Source organism: Miscanthus floridulus, chromosome 3 (assembly GCF_019320115.1).
Source record: "Miscanthus floridulus cultivar M001 chromosome 3, ASM1932011v1, whole genome shotgun sequence".
Taxonomy (NCBI): Eukaryota; Viridiplantae; Streptophyta; class Magnoliopsida; order Poales; family Poaceae; genus Miscanthus; species Miscanthus floridulus.
In genome coordinates this window covers 23,725,883-23,743,322 of record NC_089582.1, presented here as the reverse complement: position 1 = coordinate 23,743,322, position 17,440 = coordinate 23,725,883, and the positions used below count along the sequence as shown (strand labels likewise).

The window sequence follows — 17,440 nt, the reverse complement described above, 5'->3', positions numbered from 1 at the left end:
AAATAAAAGAGATTAATGAAAATGCAAACGTGAAGAATCCTTTGAATAAAAAAATTTCATCTGCACGTGCTCAAATTTTAGTCATGTTTTTCTCTTTAACTTCCTTCAGCTTGCTGCAAAGCCGCAGCAGCTGCAGCTGCTTATTTTGTATAGGAGTCTGTTGCTGTGTGAGTAGGTGCTGCAGCTGCAGCCGCAGCCACAGCGGATGCAGCAGGAAGCACAAACGAACGGTCCCAAATTTTGGGTGTGATTTTTTTTTTTGAATTTCCTTTGGATGTGAATTGAGTGTGAGGCTGTGTTTAGTTGGGTGAAATTTAGAAATTTGGTTACTGTAGTATTTTCGTTTTTATTTTACCATTAGTATTCAATCATGGACTAATTAGACTCAGAACGTTCGTCTCGTGATTTTCAATTAAATTGTGCAATTAATTTTTTTTTATCTATATTTAATACTCTATACCTGCATCGCAAGATTTAATGTGATGACTATAGCATTTTTAAGGGAAACTTTTTAGAAAGGCCGAGTCCTGCGTATTCTCGAATTTTCTCTACGCTGCACCCCTACCCTGTCTTCTTTCATCACCGCGACTCCCCTAAACCCCCTGCTTCGAGAAAAAACAAACAAACAAACCTCCCCTAAACCACCGACGACTGGGCCGGCCGTCGCTGCCACCGTACTTCGCCACCTTCGCCGGCGACGAGCACCACCAGGTATGCCCTCCCCTTGGTCTTCCCTTCCTGCTGTGCGAAGCCGTGCGCCCAAACCTTAACGTAATCCGTAGGTACGCCCTCTCCTTGGCCTTCCCTTCCTGCTGTGCGAAACCGTGCGCCTAAACCCTAGCATACTTTTTGTATTCGGATCTGAATCTAATTACAAGTGTATATGCATGTATTATGCCTACTAACTTCGATTGCTTTGCAAAAAAATATCGGGTGTACATGTGTACACCCATGTCCTTTACTGGGTCCGCCCCTGCATTCAGGGCTGGTGTTAAATATAATCGATTTTATCCCACAATTAAGAAGTCAGAATGTCTGTTTCGTGTGACTGCTTTTGTAACAGTTTTCTTCTTTAGTGGCAATTTCATGTGGAGTGTCTGCAAACTTAGACCACTAAGGGTTGGCTGATTCTGAATTCCCCCAAATCTTTTGTCCCCTCCTTGCCAGTAGTTTGATGGAGGTTGGTGTAGGAATTTTCACCCCTCTCGAGCTTCTAGCATATCCATTTGTCTTATTGCTTAAATTCTATATTGGAAATCTGTAGTTGCAGCTAAGCATTTGAAGTGAAGTATTCCATGTATTGCTATGTGATGTCAAATTAGTGGGGAACTGTGTATTAACTTTTGGGTAATTACTGCTTTGTTAGTAACATTATCAAGCTAGTTGCCTCGCAGATTGCTATATCAGAAATACTTCAATCCGTGCTCTTATATTCATGGTTAATCACCGGATAACGACATGTCGTATTTCTGTTTTCAGTATATTATTTCAATTAGTAAGCTCATGTTTCCATGGTTCATTAGTGATTGTCCACTGCATTTTGTCTTATTGTTAGTTCTGAACTTCTGTGCTAAGTAAAAGAGTATCTACCGTGAAAGCAAATCATCAGTGTTCAACTTTGCTGTAACAACTTTGATAAAATTAGGCTTAATTGTGAACTTACTCCTGTCAGATTTGGTTTTTGTCCTTGCTTGAATCAAGTGTGGCCTATAATGTCTGATGATGATGATGATGGAGTGGAGCCACAAATTGAGGATGTCAATGGATACTACTTTGAGGATGGTGAAGGGGAACCTGTTTGTTTCAGTATCTTGCCTTTCCAGTTTGGTGAGAATGATAACGAGGCAGCTTTCTCCAGGAAGAATGTTTTTTTGCACGGATTTGCGGATAAAAGTCTTCGCGTGTACAAGGAGGTGGTAGCTTGGAAGATGAGGCTTGACAGTGAGCAGCCCAACATCTATGTGCTTTCTATTCAGCACAAGTGGATAAAGCTGTTGAAACCACGAAAATGCTATGGAGAGTTCGTTCGATCAATATTGATTACGGTGCAAATGCTCCACTTTGTTCGGAGAGGGGGGCAAAGAAGTTCTTTGAATCACCTTTGGGATCACCTTGATGAAGTTTTTGGGTATCCATCTACATGCTTACTTTGTCTTTGCCCCTCTGAGTATATGCTTATAATGTTTATTCGTTTGTCTTTTGAAGTAAATACAATCCTAAACCTGCGGCGGATGACTTGATGAAGCACCATACCCTCATCAAGTTGTTTGTAGAGAAAGATCAAACATTGATGAAGTCAAAGGTACAAGTTACTTCACCCTACTACCCTACTTCCTACTCCCTTTCTTTTTTGAGGGAAATACGTACAGTAGGGGAGAGCCCATGTATTGCCTTTGAAAGCATGGTAATTTAATTTCAAGTTGAAACTATACATCATCAACTAGCATTACCACCCTCAGTTTGTTTGCGTGGAAGTTTTTATATAATTTCGTCATTGCCTTGAATAATGGACCTTATTGATTTTTCAGAGTCATGAGACTAGTTAGATGAGTGGCATGCACTGATTTTTCTCTTCTTTTGTATATATGCAGATTCTGCAAAGGCTTATTGAGAATGGCTTTGAGAGAACTAAAAAGGTATGCTAAGATCTAATATGTTAGCTTTACAAACAACAGTGAGAATCATGATGTAGGCATATTTGTGAAGAGTGATAGGAAGAAGAGATGTTGTGGGACACTTTCATTTTATTTCCTAACTTAGTTGCTGGGCTGTGAAACTTCACTGACGCGTCAGCAACTTGTATGGTGAAAAAATTGTTGGGGGTTATTCAATAAATCTTTCATAGTTCATGGTTGAGACTTGAGAGTCAGAGTTTTTTATAGTCATGAAATCAGATTGATTGGGAGGTTCCAAATTAAGTTAGATGACCTTTATCGCTCAAATGTATAATGTGAACTTCTCTTGTTACTATGTTCCCATGTTCATTCTACTCTGTCCAGTACAAATAAGTGTCTATTTGGACACCGACTTAGTCCCCAAAATAGAACTTTGACTATTTCTTTAGTACATTTGTTACAAAGGATAGCAAAAGTATAGTGTTATTAAACTATTTTGTGAGACACTACTTATAATATTTTTCAAATACCCAAAATAAGTACATAAAAGGTATTTTGTAATCAGAGGTTGAAATGGTTGAATGCACGCAACCCAAAACGACACTTATTTGACTAGAGGGAGAATTTCAAAAATATATTTATTAGGGTTTCTCATGTTTCACTTTTCCTTTGAATGAGCCCATTTTAAAGGCCTTAGGTCTGGAAGCACAATTCATTGTTAGTGGTGGGCGGCATGTTAGAAAAAATGATGATAACAATTATGGTAACAAAGATGACAGTGGTGATGATTGCGATGATGGTGATGGTAGCAGTGATGATGGTGATGACAGCAGTGATGATGATGATGATAACATTGATGATGATGATGAAAGCAGTGATGATGACGGTACTGATCAAATATGTGCGATATGTGATGATGGAGGAAAATTGCTTAGGTAGGTGCACAAAAATGACTGTATCTGCCTTTTATTCCATTTCTTGTACATGTGCTCCATATCTTTGTCCATGCCATGATCAAAATTATAAACCACTTGCCACTTGGATCAACACCTTTATCGCTTGCATGAAATATGGTTGCTAACAGTATGAGAAGGTTAACACAAGGGGAAATAAGGTTAACATTAAAGAGATAACAGAAGCGAAAGGTAGCAGACAAAAGAGAAAGGGGAAGATAGATGACAGTGGCCACTAATTCAGCCTAATTGCAACTAGATCAACCTTGCTTAATCCTTCTAAGCCTCATTCCCTGATCATGGCAGTCTCTCTTAAATTGTCTCCCAATTTGAACACAATTGGTATAAGTGAGCTATGGACAAAGATGCAATGAAGAGTGGATCCAAGAGCTGTGAACCGCATATGAGGCGGACTGGGATGCCACATCTAAGTTTGGGTGTTTCAACTTTCAAGATCCCTTGTGCCTCTTATTTACACTGTCAGTTCATAGGCTATGAGTTATCTCCTTGAATTTGTACAAGAGGAATTTACTTTATGAAGTTTCACATTAAGGGTTTGCTTCTGGGGTAAATGTGGAAATCACACTGAATTACTTATATGACCAGTGAGTGGAAGTTTTGATGAACCATAACAAGGAAAAACGCTTATTACTTTCTGCATGCAAGTGACAGATGGGGATGTATTCCACTATATCCATGGTTCACTGTGTGTTGTAGCATATAAAAGTTTCTTTCTGTAAGCTCTTGTTGGCTTATTAAATCAGTTCGATTATATACTTTGATTCTTACAACAATTTAATTCAGCTGTGAAGGTCCATGCAAGAGGTCTTTCCATCCCGCAGAGAAAGATGGCAGAGAATCTAAATGTGAAACTCTTGGTTACACTTCAGCAGAAGTAAAGGTAGCTTCTTGAAGTTTTTACTTAATGGTGCTGCCAGCTTTTTCATTTTCCTGGCTTGAATCAGTGACATGTCACTTTTGTTTACAGAGAATTGGCACTTATCTATGTGCAAACTGCAAAAATAGGCAACACCAATGTTTTAGATGTGGAGAGCTTGAGCCATCCCATGGGCCAAATGCTAAGGTATACTGAAGCCACTAAGCTTAGTAAATTATTTTTTTCATTTAAGAGAATGCACTTTTTTTTTCATGAACATGGAGGAGAGCTGTGTATCATTATATGAAGAGATATAACCGAGTAGAGAAACCCTTACAAAACATACACTAGCACCCCATCACTCTCGAACAACTAGATTGCCCATGTTACAACACAAAGCACTACCACAACCAGGAGGAAAAAACACCTTTGAGTCCCCTCAAGAGACAAGGCAGCTAGATAAGCAATGCCTTTAGCCCCTGCCAAACCCCATAATCTCATCTCCTCAACAGCCAACAGTTATGCTCTCAAAATTTGGTGAGGTCCCATAAAATACACAGCGATTAAGATGATTCCGAATGGTCCAAGTTTTGAGAATTATAATAGAATTTAGACTTGCCAAAACCTGTCATCAAAGGAAGACTCTCCTGGCTGTGGGGATTTAAGACAATGCACTTACTTGCTGGCAAAGAATAATGTTGCTTGTTTCCTATTATGGTCTTCCTATTTTCTTATTTTATTATTTTTTTAATTTTAGCATTCCCTCCCATGCCATGAAATGCCTGAAGGGCGGGCCTGGTGCAAGCAGTAGAATCTTACCGCCTGTGACCGGAAGGTCCCGGGTTCGAGTCGCGGTCTCCTCGCATTGCACAGGTGAGGGTAAGGCTTGCCACTGACACCCTTCCCCAGACCCCGCACAGAGCGGGAGCTCTTTGCACTGGGTACGTCCTCCCATGCCATGAAATGCCAAACTAGTGTGGAAACAAAAGCTGATATTATGGCATTGGGCCTTTGCAGTGGCACATGGCCAAGCACAGCAGCATATGCATGGCAAGGCAGTAGCCACATGGTACACATTACAGTTATTGTTAGCTATTTAGAGCTTTAGATAGATATATGGATTGTATGGCTTAGAGACATGTGACTGGCCTATCGGATTGCACATTGTTTAGTTTGGTTGTTAGGGGTGCAGCCTATTTAAGAGGCATTCATGTATTGGTGTGGGTAAGCGACGTATGCCCTCATGTACTGCCCAGCAACATTCTTCTCTCTTCTGAATATCCTTATCCTCATCCACTCTCTTCCTATATTTTACTACCTCCGATCCAAATTATAGGTCGTTTTAGCTTTTTTAGGAACTTAGTCTTTGCTATGCACCTAGATATATGTTATGCCTAGATACATAGCTTTTACTCCCTCAATTCCAAATTATAAGACGTTTTGGATTTTGTAGATACATAACATTTGCTATGCACTTAGATATACACTATGTCTAGATACATAATAAAAGTAATGTATCTAGAAAAACCAAAACGTCATATAATTTGAAATGGAGGGAGTACTATGCATTTAGAAAAGCCAAAATGACAGCGGAGGGAGTACCTGCTAATTCTATTTTGGTCCTAATCAGTAGCGTACATTCTGTTAGGTGTTTCAATGCAATCAAGCATCTTGTGGATATTTTTACCACCCTAAGTGCATTGCACAATTACTGGATCCTAATGCCACTGATGGAGCTTGTGAGTTGGAAAGAAGGATTATGGCGGGGATGTCATTTCCATGCCCCATACATTGGTGTTTCAAATGTGGACGCATGGAGAACAAGACTCAAAGAGCACTTCAGCTTGCAGTGTGTAGGCGCTGTCCAAGAGCATATCACAGGGAATGTTTTCCAAGGTACTGTTCATCCGGATTGGTTGCTTAGAGTGTTTAGTTTGTATAGTTGTTCTGTTCTTATGCCGTCTAATGTATATTTTAGGGAACTATCCTTAGGAGCAAAGGACAAGGATGTTAACCCACGTGCTTGGAAGCTTTCCAAAACAATTTTCATTTACTGCCTGTAAGTTATTCCTGATTTGTTTCCCAATATTTTTCTGCAATTGCTGCTCACAGCATTTGAGTTCTGTTAAATATCTCGCAGAGATCATGAAATAGACAAGGATACTGGCGCAGCTAGTAGGAACCATATAAAATTTCCAACTACACCTGAATGCACCAAAACAAAAGAGCTTGGTAACAGCAAAGGCAGGATGACTGGCAAAAGGAGAAAGAACACTGACCAATCAACAAAACCTACAGAATTGTCAAACTGGTTGTGTGGAGCAGAAAGTGAGCAAGCTGACAATGTAGGTGCAAAAAGCACATCACCCCAGATTGTTGTAGAGCCTCACTGTGCAGCAAAGCTCTTGAAGGGTGATCCACAAATTGAACAATCTATTATTGGTGTTGCTGCTAGTCAAAATGGTGCAGAAACTATGAAAGGGCATGAAAAACAATTTGGCATTTCATCTTGTGTTCCAAGTACTGAAACAGAGAAGAGGTAGCTCACAATGTCCCTTTTCACCTGTTTTTTATACTTTTGCCTACAGAATATACAGATTAATTTGCCATTATGTTTCAAAAAAAATACAGATTAATTAAAATTTTCAATTTGTGACTTCAAGAAGCCTTAGTTCTTATATTTTCACTGGCCCTAATGTACAACTACTAATCTTTTCTTTTGTAGATCACTTTTTGGTTGCTGTACTGTTCCTATTCATTCTTTCTGTGGTGTAGCTCAAGTGGTAATATGCCACAAAAGTATGACTAACAGTTGACAGGGATCTGTTGGTTTTCCATTTCAGGGTAACATGTTTGGCAGGGACACCATATGATGGGCCATCAACCAAGGGCATGTCTGATTGTTCTGTTCAGGTGCTTAAAGACTAAGACAACTACCCTATTAACACCTGCAAATTGTAATCTGGTCGTACATCTGTACAGAAAAACATGTTTTATGTCAACCGATTGGAAATCTTGTTGCAGGACACCCCTGTGGACAAGGATGTCGAGTTGGATAATGTGGCCTGCAGAATCACGGATGATAAATATGCCAATGGAAGAGAAAAAACACAAGAGGACTATACTAGAAAAGAAACTGGCCACCACAAAGACTCGAGTGAAAATCAAGGGCAGAATGATGTGCTAGAGCTAGACAACCTCTGGGTGGAGATACAAGCTGATGGAAGTCCATTAGAACCAGGAAACAAGGGAGACAAGGAGGAAAATGCATATGGACTCGGATCAGCTTCGGGACAGGAGAAGGAAGCCTCCTCCAGGAGAGAAAATACACGGTCAGATAGAGGGATGGTCCTCATGAACGACAGTAAAATAATTGATTACAGGAAGGGTGGGACGACAGTAGATAATGTTGATGACCACTCTTCAGAAGGAAGCTATTCGTGCCAAGGTGAATGGAGTCGTTCTAAGTGCAATGATGGTCTTGTAGCAATAGACCAGGATACATCAAGTGACCGGTCGAAAAAGAGAAGCCCACCTGTGGAAAATGCATCTGATGGCAACAAAACAGACTTGGATAAGAACAAGAAGCATAATCTCAGAGAAGATGGAAGAGAGACTCATTACGAAGATAGGAGAACTGAAAGGAATACAGCAGCAGACACATCTAGATACAAGTGCAGAGATAAGACCCAATCAGATCGAAGAGAAGAAGAGCCTGTGGGGAGAAATACTCGAACAAGTTCAAGGGAACATTCACCGGAAAGGCAAAGGATGGACCGCGGTGACAGTTATCCTGGAACCTATAATAGACAAAGATGTGAATCGCTGCACAGTGTTAATTCCCCAAGAAGTGGTGATGACAGGAGGCAGTTGAGTCCATGCCAGTCATCATTTCCTTTACCTGAATTTGGTGGTGACCATTCCCATTTGTACCCGAGAGATTCTCAATACAGAACCAGCGGGAGGCATAATCCCCCCCAATACCTGGGAATACCTCAATATAGACCCTACACGGCTGCCAGTGTGGCTGAACATTCAGCAGTGTGTTATCGGCTTTCTGGTGGTTACGGAGAGGGATCACGGGCTTCACGGCCAGTTACGGACAAGTATGCCCCACACCTTGACCGCACAAACTATCAACCAAGAAGCCAAAGTGACCTACAGCTACAGGCTTCACGGGCTTCACGGCCAGTTACGGACAAGTATGCCCCACACCTTGACCGCACAAACTATCAACCAAGAAGCCAAAGTGATCTACAATATGACCTGCGGCTTGTTCAAGCACTGCACAACAAGAATCTAGTTTGAGTAGTTTAACTGATGATGTATGTCACCCTGTTCGCTGGATCGTATCAGCCATGCTTATCAGCCATGATATAGTGTTTTTATCTCACAACAAAACAGCATCAGTCGGCTTATAAGCCACAGAAACGATCAAGCGAACAGGACGTGAACACTTAGGATGGTGGTCCCTTTTGCTGTTGTCGGAAATGCTTTCCTGAGGGCTGTATGATATTCCTGGCCCTCAGTACGGTATGCATTATGTTGAGGGCTGTATGATATTCCTTGCTTTCTTGAGGGCTATAAGATATTCCTAAACGTCCATCAGATGTTTTACTGGGGAATGGGTCTTGTTGAAACCGAAAGAATATTCCTTTATGATACCTTGCAGTTGCTTGCTTTGCCTCATGTGCCTTATGCTCTCGTAATCGCTGCATGTAATTTCACATAAGCAGCTGGATTCTTGAGTTTTGTGGGTGGTGCATTTGTAACTATATATATACTAGACGTGCTCCGTGTGCTGTTGCGGGAATTTATTGCATTGGCTTGAAGCTAGAAATAGTGAAATCGTGAAAGTAAATACAAATTTTTTTTATTAGGTTCCCCTGTTCTCGCCTTGTCGTTGATCACTGGTTCACCAAGAATTATAGATAAATTGAAGTAAGCATCATTGCTAACATTAAGACAGCTGAAAATGATGAAATACAGAAACTACACATACGCATGGAAGTAGGAGGAAAGTAGTGGGGGGTCTGGGTGCTATAAATAAAGGATATTACTAGAGGCTGAGGCCCCCGTACAGTATTCCTCTTCTTCCTCCGACGCATCTTCTTCCAACTCGGGGTCTCCTCCCCCGCTGCCCTCGCCGCGAGAGTACCTCCGCGTCCAGATCCGGCAAGCCCCCACCTCCAGCACCTCCCGCCGGCGGTGACCTCCTCCTCCCCCTCCCCCCTCCCTCCCGCATGCTGCCATGGCGAACTCCGACGAACTCCGGCCATGGCGTCTCCGCCCCGACCTGGCCCGGCCGTCACGACCGTCGCCAGCTCTCCCCTAAACAGCCCGTCGACCTTCCCCACCGCCTGGCCTAGCTGCCTCCCCCCTCCACCCCCCCGACCGGCCCTTCTATACCCCGCCAGAGTTGGGGAAGAAGGGTGGGGCGCGGCCGCCGGAACCCTAGGCGCCGCCGTTGTCTTCACCGGCGTGGGCACGGGCGCGGTCGCGCATGGGCGAGTGGGCGCGGGAGCAGGCGCGTGGTGGGTGCAGGCGGTGTCTTCTCCGGCGGCGGCGTCGAGCGCGGGCTGGTGCGTCTTCTCCGGCCTCAACGTCGAGCGCATCGGACGGGCTCCGTTCTTCCCCCAGCATCGTATGGCCACGCGGGTGTGCGCGCCTAGCATCGCGAGCGCGTGCGCTCAGAATCAAGCATTTGAGGCTGAGCGCGCACGCGGATAAGAAACACTAAAATCACAAACGAATGTCTTTTGCCCAGGTGGGGGTCTGGAAAACCCCAACCCTCATCCGCATTTATTCAGCGTTTCGGCTGAATTAGTTTGGTGTGAGAGAAAAATACTGTTTAAATCGTGGATTATAAGTTAGATACGAGCGAATAAGCCGAAATGAACAGGCTGAGTACTTTGCTATTCAATTGGAAAAAGTCTACTTAACCCCCTACCTTTCATATATGGTCTACTTCACCCCCAACTATAAAACCGTCTGTTTTACCCCCTGAATTTTCCAAAACCGTCTATTTTACCCCACGACGGTTTTCGACAGAGGTCTACTACAGTAACAGCGTGTTTGCTACAGTAACAATGGGTTGATACAGTAATGGTGGATTTGAATTTTCCTTTTTTTTTATTTCGGTGAATCTTTGAAAAATCACAGTAAATCATAGAAAAATCATAAAATAAAAAATCTAATTTTGTTGGACTCCACATGAGTAGATCTACATAGTGAATATATAATACTGTATGCTTTAGTACAAAATTTTTACTGTAGCATTAGATTAATTGGAAAATCTAATTTTGTCTGTAATTAATTGGAATAATTCATAGCTGTAGCTTCTATGGTCCAATTGTGGTGAAATTTTTATGGTACGCTAATTATTGTATGCTTGAACTATAGTAAAAATTTCGTCCTCATTGGACTATGTATAACTTAGTTATAGATAAATTTTAATTATTTACAGACAAAATTTGATTTTTCAATTAATCTAAAGCTAAAAAAAAAATTTGTACTAAAGCATACCGTATTATATATTCACTATGTAGATCTACTCATGTGGAGTCCAATAAAATTAGATTTTTCATTTTATGATTTTTCTATGATTTTTAAAAAATTCACCGAAAATAAATAAAAAAAAAAGAAAATTCAAAACCATCGACACTTTAGCAACCCACCGTTGCTGTAGCAGACCCGATGTTACTGTAGCAAAATCGGCGCTGAAAACCGCCCAGGGGGTCAAATAGACGGTTTTAGAAAGTTCAGGAGGTAAAACAGACGGTTTCATAGTTGGGGGTTGAAGTAGACCAAGTATGAAAGGTGGGGGGTTAAGTAGACTTTTTCCCTATTCAATTTAACGTGTCAGGTATATTTTAGTATCTTACCATATGAATCCTGCCTCTAAAAGCTGGCCAGCCAGCATGTTACGTCGTCTGCTTTTTCTGACCGTTTGATCGGGCGCGCGGACGGCCCAGATCATGCTAGCCGCGGTCTTTTTACAAAAAAAACCTTTGAACTTTAGTCGAATCAACCTATAATAGGCTTCGTCTCATGTTTTTTTAAAAAAAACTCTCAAACTTTATCGAAATCAATCTTCAGTCCACTCTTTTAAATGGGCCTGGTCTGCTGTCCGCCGCCGCGAGCCCATCCACATCTGCCGCCACACCCGCGTCCGAACACCACCACGCCGCCATCCGCTGCCGAAGGCGCGCCCCCGTCCGCAGCCACCGCATTGCCGCTCAGCATTTCCGCCCCGCCGCCCATGGCGAGCCTGTCGTCGCCGCGTCTCCTGTCCTCCTTCCTCGGCGACCGCCTCACGCTCTCCGGCAGGCCGCTCCTCCTCCGCTTCGCTGTCCCAGGTACCTGCCCGCCCCCATCTACCGCATTGCCACTCCGCGGCTGTGCCCCTAGTTTCATCGCGTTGACCCAGAGCAGAAGTTCGCTGAGACGGCTCTTGCTTGCAGGCAGCAGGAGGGTGAAGTATGAAGCGACAAGAACGCTATGCAAATTGGTGGATATCCTATTTAACAGGAGGTAAGTATATCAGGATCTTTTGCTTTACATATTCCCTGATATAAACCAAATGTACATAGATTTAGAAATGGTCTATTACAAACTTTGGTGATATGACCATTTCCTTAGGCTGTGTTTAGTTGGAGGAAGTTGGAATTCGGGGCTATTGTAGCACTTTCGTTTTTATTTGGCAAATAGTGTTCAAACATGGACTAATTAGGCTCAAAACGTTCGTCTCGCAATTTTCCACCAAACTGTGCAATTAGTTTTTTTTTCGTCTACATTTAATGCTCCATGCAAAGACCGCAAACATTCGATGTGACAGGTACTGTAGCAATTTTTTTTAAAGTTGGGGTGCAACTAAACACGCTTTAATGTATATCATAATGCTACTTGCTTCCTACCAGTCAAGCCTGTCTAATAATACATATATATATGTATATATGGCTTTGTACTTGTATACACTTAAATGCCATAGTTTGCAATATATGACACTACTGGCACTGTGCGCCTTTGCTTCTGAATACTATAGTAGCAACTTGTGTTTCAATTAACCCCATGCCAGACATAGAAAACTCATAGCACGTCGGTTTTTTTCTAGTGCATTCATATAGGTTAGCATAGTTTAGAGACATACTTATTTTAAATTATGAATCAAAGCATGCATCTTTCTTTGTCAACTAGAATATATGAAATTTTCATTTCAGAAAGGGAGGGAGCAGCGTTCACAACTGTGGTGAAATCATAGTAAATCATAGAAAAATCATAAAATAAAAAATCTAATTTTGTAGGACTCCACATGAGTAGATCTACATAGTGAATATATAATACGGTATGCTTTAGTACAAAATTTTTTACTGTAGCCTTAGATTAATTGGAAAATCTAATTTTGTCTGTAATTAATTAGAATAATTCATAGCTGCAGCTTTTATGGTCCAATTGTGGTGAAATTTTTATGGTACACTAATTATTGTATGCTTGAACTATAGTAAAAATTTCGTACTCATTGGACTATGTATAACTTAGTTATAGATAAATTCTAATTAATTACAGATAAAATTGGATTTTCCAATTAATCTAAAGCTCCAAAAAAAAATTGTACTAAAGCATACCGTATTATATATTCACTGTGTAGATCTACTAATGTGGAGTCCAATAAAATTAGATTTTTCATTCTATGATTTTTTAAAAATTCACCGAAAATAAATAAAAAAAGGAAAACTCAAAACACCATTACTGTAGCAACATATCGTCACTGTAGTGACCCGCTGTTAATGTAGCAACAACCGCTGTCAAAACCCGCCCGGGGAGTAAAATAGACGGTTTTGGAAAGTTCATGGTATAAAACAAACGGTTTCATAGTTGGGGGTGAAGTAGATCAAGTATGAAAGGTGGGGTTAAGTAGACTTTTTCCAAAGAAAATACAATATTTTAGCGGTTGCCAGCAGAAAACTTTTTCCCTGAAGAACGAGGCCCGTTCGGCTTACCTTATAATTCGGCTTATTCATTTTTTTTTTCATTCGGAATAGTGTTTTTCTTTCACAACAATTCAGTTGGAACAGTATTTTTCAACCAAGTTCAGCCAAGCGAACGGACATAGTTTAGCCGGAATAGTTAGCATAGTTTAGCGACATACTTATTTTAAATTATGAAAGCATGCATCTTTCTCTGTCAACTAGAATATATGAATTTTTATTTCTGAAATGGAGGGAGCAGCGTTCACTAATCTCGGGGTAGCTCTGGCCGGCTCCACAATCACCATTTTTTCCCTTTGTGATTACGTAGATTTGCCGTGGTCAATTGTAGCATCACCATGACACTGTAGGCCATAACAAAAAAGAGAAAACAAAGAAAAAAAAGGAAAGGCAAGGTCAAAAGGCACAGCTAAAGCGCATGAGGTCGCCCAGGAAAGCTCCATCTGGCTGCTGGAAGGGCGGGACGCACGCGGCCCACCTCGCTAAGCACACGCAGGAAAAATATATTATTATTATTATTATCATTATTATTATAGGAAAGGAAAACGTGTGATACTGACCGTCACGACTCACGAGGCGTGCAGTGCAGCGCAGCTGTGTAGTGGAGTACAGTATACACAGACACAGGGTGTGGTGTGCTGTTGTCTGCGCCGCGCCGCACACCGACAGCCTCGCTACCGGGCCCCACCTGCCAGCCTGTAGCCCCACGCGTCCCCTTTCCTACCATACATACCCCACCTCCTCCTCACTTCTCCTCGGTCAGTCGCCTTCACTCCTCACTCTTCAGTCTTCACCAACACACCTATTCCCCCTTCTCCCTCCACCGCCGACGCGCACAGCAGCCCGCACCCGAATCCACAGCATCCCCGCCGCCGCAATGGGCCGCGGCGCCCGCCCACTGCTCCCGCTCCTCCTCCTCCTCTCCCTCGCAGCCGCTGCCACCACCGCGGCGGCATTGGCGCCGAAGCAGCAGAGCCCTCCCGCATTGTCGTTCCCATCCGCCACCGCCGGTGGCGGCGGCTCGGGCGTGAGCTCCAACTCGGTCCTGGTAGCGCTGCTGGACTCGCGCTACACGGAGCTGTCGGAGCTAGTAGAGAAGGCGCTGCTGCTGCAGCCGCTGGAGGCCGCGGTGGGGCGTGGCACCAACGTCACCATCCTGGCGCCCCGGAACGAGGCCCTGGAGCGGGACCTGGACCCGGAGTTCCGGCGCTTCCTGCTGGAGCCCCGCAACCTGCGGTCCCTCCAGTCCCTGCTCCTCTTCCACGTCCTCCCGGCCCGCCTCCACGCCGCCTCCCTCCTCCTCTCCCCACGCTCCCACCCCCGCCACCACCCCACGCTCGCTGGCGAGCCGCTGGAGCTCGCCGCCGTTTCGCGCGCCGTGACGCGCCCCGACGCGGTGGTGCGCGCGGACGGCGTCATCCACGGCGTGGACCGCCTCCTGGTCCCGCGCTCCGTGCAGGACGCCTTCAACCGCCGCCGCAGCCTGGCGTCCATCTCCGCCGCGCTCCCGACGGGCGCCCCCGAGGTGGACCCGCGCACGCACCGCCTCCTGAGGAAACCCAGCCCCGGACCCGCCCCGCCGGCGCTCCCCGTCTGGGACGCGATGGCGCCGGGCCCGGCCATCGCGCCGGCGCCGGCGCCGGGTCCAGGCTCCGGAACTCACCGCTTCGACGGGCACGGGCAGGTGAAGGACTTCATCCAGACCCTGCTCCTCTACGGCGGGTACAACGAGCTGGCCGACATCCTCGTGAACCTCACCTCGCTCGCCACCGAGATGGGTCGCCTCGTCTCCGAGGGCTACGTCCTCACCGTGCTCGCCCCCAACGACGAGGCCATGGCGCGCCTCACCACGGACCAGCTCAGCGAGCCGGGGTCGCCGGAGGACATCCTCTACTACCACGTGATCCCGGAGTACCAGACCGAGGAGTCCATGTACAACGCCGTGCGCCGCTTCGGCAAGGTGCGCTACGACACGCTGCGGCTGCCGCACAAGGTGGTGGCGAGGGAGGCCGACGGCTCCGTCAAGTTCGGCGCTGGCGAGGGGAGCGCCTACCTCTTTGATCCGGATATCTACACCGATGGCAGGATCTCCGTGCAGGGCATCGACGCCGTGCTGTTCCCGCCGGCCGAGGACGGGCAGAAGCGCCCTGCCGCGGCTCCCGCCAGGAAGGCGCCCGCCGTGACTGGCGCCACCGCCAAGCCCAAGCTCCGACGAGGTCAGTACTCCTGACATCTTATTGCATTCCATCGCTTTGTTTATGTATTTGCATTTCTCCCTAATTTGACGCCGCACGCCATTGCCGGGAATCGAAGTCCCCAGAAAACATTTGGGCGGTGTTAAAATTAAATTAAAATATGCGTTCAAAAAAAATTAAATTAAAAATGAAGATCATTAGCAAGGACTGTCCACCGACTAAGCGGCTGCGCAGTTAACTAGGGTGGATGGATTAACCCCCACCGTTAATGTGGGCTAGCTGTGCCACGTTGAGCACTCACGTGAGACGGGCGGGACGAGGGGCGGGCCCACGTGTAATGCAGGCACGTCATTCCGTTTGGTGGGGACTGGGGAGTGGAGTACTGGAGTGGTGGGCGAGTGGCACGTGAATAGTAAATGCAGGCGCGGGTGCCTGTGGAGGAGTAATTAATTTTCTTGGGGCGATGGAAATCGAAACCGCGTGGGGTGGAGCCGTCCGGAGCGGCGGCTTGTTGCTACAGCCAGGGGTGAGCGCAGCGGCGAGTGAGCTGGGAGGACGCGGCGGAACGGGCAAATACTGGAGCGGCGGCCTGATCGCTTACCCGTAAACGATCGTAAATTTTCAACCACCAACAGTGTTTTTTTCTCCTGTCAAATCAGTCAGTCAGCAGTAATTAATTCGCCCCTCATGAGTCGTTACTGCCCCGTACAGTACGCGTTTCTCTGGCAGCCTGGGTCCAGCTGAAGCACTTCAGCTTCAGACTGCAAGTGCAAACTTGGGCCAGCCCACGAGCTCGCAGCGACTTTAGCGGCATTGCAATACCATTTGCCTTTCTTTGGTATCGTCATCATTTCTGGTTCTGTTTCTAACCATGTTTTCGTCGGCAATGCAGGGAAGCTTTTGGAAGGGGCTTGCCAGTTCATGGGCGTCTTCGTCCGGCGGTCGCGACTGGCGAGCTGCCAGTGATCCGCGGGTCCATGGTCTGCACGCCATCTCGTTCTGCTTCGACTGCTGTGAGATGAACCCAGAGCCATCCCTCAGCCATGGGAGGGATGGAACGGACGGGCAAATTTTGGTCTGTCAATCAATTAGGAGATGGGTGGTCAGGAAGAGGACGGCAGAGCTGGACACAGATTTGCTTGCTTGTTTGCGGGATGTGCAAGGGGGAGAGTAGGGAGGGGCGTGGATGAGTTGTTTATACTAGACTAGAGAGTAACATGATGTATAGCAATTAGAGCCCTTCTCTTTTTCCCCCCTTTTTTGATTTGTTTCATTTTTTAGTTGATTATGTTCATCTTTTAATAGAGGAATTTGAAAATGTAAATTCGCCGATGTATTACTGTTTTCTTCTCTGCTTCTCCACACTATGTTCTCTTCCATTTTTTTAACCTTCATAAGCCTTTATAAAAACATGATCCAGCTCGACACAAGTGCATCCATCAACAAACCGTCTTTGTAAACATGATCCAAAAGGCCAACTTTTCAGATTCATAAACAAAACCCTGTCATTCTGCTGCAAGTTCACCTACCTCCTGCAGAATAACTGAAAGAGAGAATGTCTACACTGCAAACACGATAGTCGCAATCACATATCCACACATGCCATGGCAGCCCTTCATTTAGGGAGCAAGAGAAAAAAAAAACAGATGAGAGAACAGCCAGAAACAAGATATGTGAATAAGCAGCCTGTTTACTTGGTTGTATTTAGCTTATAAGCCATGACTTATCAGTCAACGAACAGTATTTTTTTCTCACGCCAAACCAGTCAACAGTACTTTCAGTCATGGCTTATAAGCCAAACAAGCTTAAACGA

The 17,440-nt window shown here is 44.9% G+C and overlaps 2 protein-coding genes across 3 annotated transcripts; both read left to right on the top strand.

The window, feature by feature from the left end:
• Window positions 1-593: 593 nt before the first annotated feature.
• LOC136541460 (uncharacterized) lies at window positions 594-9,226 on the top strand. Of its 2 annotated transcripts, none has more exons than XM_066533353.1 (12): window positions 594-711; window positions 1,673-2,128; window positions 2,206-2,302; window positions 2,592-2,636; window positions 3,306-3,550; window positions 4,373-4,469; window positions 4,557-4,652; window positions 6,094-6,341; window positions 6,424-6,504; window positions 6,586-6,984; window positions 7,289-7,358; window positions 7,470-9,226. In XM_066533353.1, the coding sequence occupies exons 2-12, from the start codon at window positions 1,713-1,715 to the stop codon at window positions 8,751-8,753; spliced, it is 3,078 nt and encodes a 1,025-aa protein (XP_066389450.1). In that variant the 5' UTR covers window positions 594-711; window positions 1,673-1,712; the 3' UTR covers window positions 8,754-9,226. The 2 variants fall into 2 exon arrangements, with proteins under 2 accessions (XP_066389450.1, XP_066389451.1); XM_066533354.1 differs by having other exon boundaries at window positions 631-711; window positions 1,702-2,128.
• A 4,949-nt stretch (window positions 9,227-14,175) lies between these two features.
• On the top strand, window positions 14,176-16,966 carry LOC136541459 (fasciclin-like arabinogalactan protein 15). Its single transcript, XM_066533352.1, has 2 exons — window positions 14,176-15,648; window positions 16,520-16,966. The coding sequence occupies exons 1-2, from the start codon at window positions 14,310-14,312 to the stop codon at window positions 16,591-16,593; spliced, it is 1,413 nt and encodes a 470-aa protein (XP_066389449.1). The 5' UTR covers window positions 14,176-14,309; the 3' UTR covers window positions 16,594-16,966.
• The last annotated feature ends 474 nt before the right edge of the window (window positions 16,967-17,440 follow it).